Source organism: Suricata suricatta, chromosome 8 (genome assembly GCF_006229205.1).
Source record: "Suricata suricatta isolate VVHF042 chromosome 8, meerkat_22Aug2017_6uvM2_HiC, whole genome shotgun sequence".
Taxonomy (NCBI): Eukaryota; Metazoa; Chordata; class Mammalia; order Carnivora; family Herpestidae; genus Suricata; species Suricata suricatta.
In genome coordinates, this window is record NC_043707.1 from 39249962 (window position 1) to 39252668 (window position 2707).

The following is a 2707-nucleotide window of genomic DNA, read 5'->3' on the forward strand; positions in this document are numbered from 1 at the left end:
TGGCCAGACAGACAGACAAGGCCTGAGTTCCCACTATGGCCAGACAGACAGACAAGGCCTGAGTTCCCACTGTGGCCAGACAGACAGACAAGGCCAGAGTTCTCACTATGGCCAGATAGACAGACAAGACCAGAGTTCTCAGTATGGCCAGACAGACAGACAAGGCCGGAGTTCTCACTATGGTCAGACAGACAGACAAGGCCAGAGTTCTCACTTTGGCCAGACAGACAGACAAGGCCAGAGTTCCCACTATGGTCAGACAGACAGACAAGGCCAGAGTTCTCAGTATGGCCAGACACACAGACAAGGCCAGAATTCTTACTATGGCCAGAGAGAGAGACAAAACCAGAGTTATCATTATGGCCAGACAGACAGAGAAGGCCACAGTTATCATTATGGTCAGACAGACAGACAAGGACTGAGTTCTTACCATGGTCAGTCAGAGATTGGGGAAAGAGGGCAAAATAGTTACCTTCAACGGAGTGAGGAAACAAGCAGAGACTCATATGTTGAGCAATCAGGAAGGTCAGGGAGACTCAGTCAACAGACTCAAGGACAAGAAGTGACTCGAAATCAGGGGCAGAGATTCCAGTCTAGGGAAGGGCAGCGGAATAGCCACCAGGCATGGGAGCCTGAGGAGGATAGCCAACACCACCAACACAAACTCATAGCACAAATCAAGCAAGAAGGGCCACATGGTTATAAAGAAGGTGAATGGAAATCATGTAGTGGTGAGCAGGACCACAGACAGACCCAGGCCAGGCATGGAGAGAGGCAGAGCCACCAGGCAGAGGGAGAGCAGGCCTGCCAAAGCTGGGGCAGACATGGTTGTGAGGGTCGGAAAACTCCATGCAAGATGCAGGCCAGGCAAACCCATGAAGAGGAACAAAGCCATTGGAGACAGGACAGGCAAACCCACGAAGATGAGCAGACCTGTCAGAGACGAGACAGGCAAACCCACGAAGATGAGCAGACCCATCAGAGACTGGAAAGGGAAACCCACGAAGATGAGCAGACCTGTCAGCAACGAGACAGGCAAACTCATGAAGAGAATCAAAGCTGTCAGCGACAATGGGATAGGCAAACCCTTGAGGAGGAAGAAAGGCATCAAGGATCCCAGGATCAACAACCTTATGGAATCCAACAAGATTGTGCTAATAGAGAAAAATTCCACAGGAATGAGAATAGTCAGAGGCAAGATTCCCAGGGAAGACACAGTAACATGACCTTCCCTCCTACCCAGAGCAGTGGGAGGCGCCCAAGGAGAGATCAGGGTGGAAGTCACTCTACCAAGGCTGTTCCTGCTCCCAACCCCCTCTATGACTATGTACAAGAACAGAAAAAGAATCAGCCCTAGGCTGTGCACACACCAGAGCTAAAAGCAAACCAAGGGCAAAGAATAATTCTACATGTCAAGTTTATCCTTACTTCTGTTTAAGAGATTGAAAATGTATGTCTTCCTTCTCTCTTCTACCTACTTGCAAGGATGCTTTTGAGGACTATTATTCACTTGTAGGGTGTTTCCATTCTTTGAGCAGCAATTCTAGGGTGTTCTGGTTGGGTTAAATCTGAGTGGTAAATTGGGTGACGTAATCAGATCTCAATATTGATTATTTTGGGGATTTAAATCATTTCCTGGTTTTCCCTCTGTGTAGGTAGGACATGGCTGGATCACTGAATGGTAGAAACTTCTCCCAAAAGTTCAGAAACAGGAAAGGTATTCTGAAGATATATTTTACAGCCTGAGGACAGGACACCTGGGCTTTAGTTAGCATGGCTCCAAAGGACAAAACACTAGGAATTTCAAGCTTCATAACCTACACTAAAATAAAACATGGTGAGATGCTGCTAAAAGAGTCAACTTTGAAGTCTACAACTCTTGCCACACCTAGGCTCCCACCTCTCATCAGAAGGACAGTTCCCTGAGCTGCTACCACTATAGCTGACTGGACTGATTCCAGCTCCATATCACTTCATTTTCTGATCATATAAAACAGAGAAAGCATATGCCATCTGCTTACAGATTCCAACAAGCCTAAACTGTCCATCTATTGCTCTGGAAAACCCTTCAAAGAAAATCTATGGAAATGTATTAAATATCCAATAAATGATTGGTGAGCAATGACCTTGATGACTCTTTTTCTTCTTCTTGGTGGGGATATGCTGTCCTATCTTCACTTGGGTGCTGCTTTCCAAGGATAAAACCTCATTTCTTGACTTCTAAGATGACTTTATTCTTTGAGTTCTTGAGCACTGAAGAAGGAGAAAGAGGAAGAGGTTGGGGGAGGGAAGGCATGGAGGGAGGAGAAGAAGAAAAGAAGGAAGAGGAGGAGGAAGAAGAGAAAAGGAATCAATATGAAACAAATAACAAAGAATCAAAATTAATTTACCTAAATATTTTCATCTCCTTCTACCACAGAGGAGTCAAAGTTGGCCCTTACCCTCATTCACCTCAACATTCAAATGTCATTAAATCTTGCCAACTCTATATCCTTCATACCTCTTGGATCTCTTCCCACTTCTCCATTTCCACTGCCTTTATCTCTCTCTTGTTCAGTGGCTCCCAGTGACTTTAGAATAAAGTTCACACTCTTTAGCATAACACATATGCCCTTCACTGTCTGACCCAGATGACAAACCCAGTTTAGTCCCAGGAGCACCCAATGCTCCAGTCATGCCAAGGACTTGACCTTTTCTTAGGATTCCA

General features: G+C 45.7%; 1 protein-coding gene across 1 annotated transcript in view; it reads left to right on the plus strand.

Moving 5' to 3' along the window:
* Positions 1-1357, plus strand: part of RPTN (repetin) — a 3442-nt gene extending 2085 nt beyond the window's left edge. Inside the window, exon 5 of the mRNA XM_029945774.1 lies at positions 1-1357. This exon is cut by the window's left edge and continues 27 nt beyond it. Within this exon, the coding sequence (XP_029801634.1) occupies positions 1-1357 (1357 nt within the window).
* The last annotated feature ends 1350 nt before the right edge of the window (positions 1358-2707 follow it).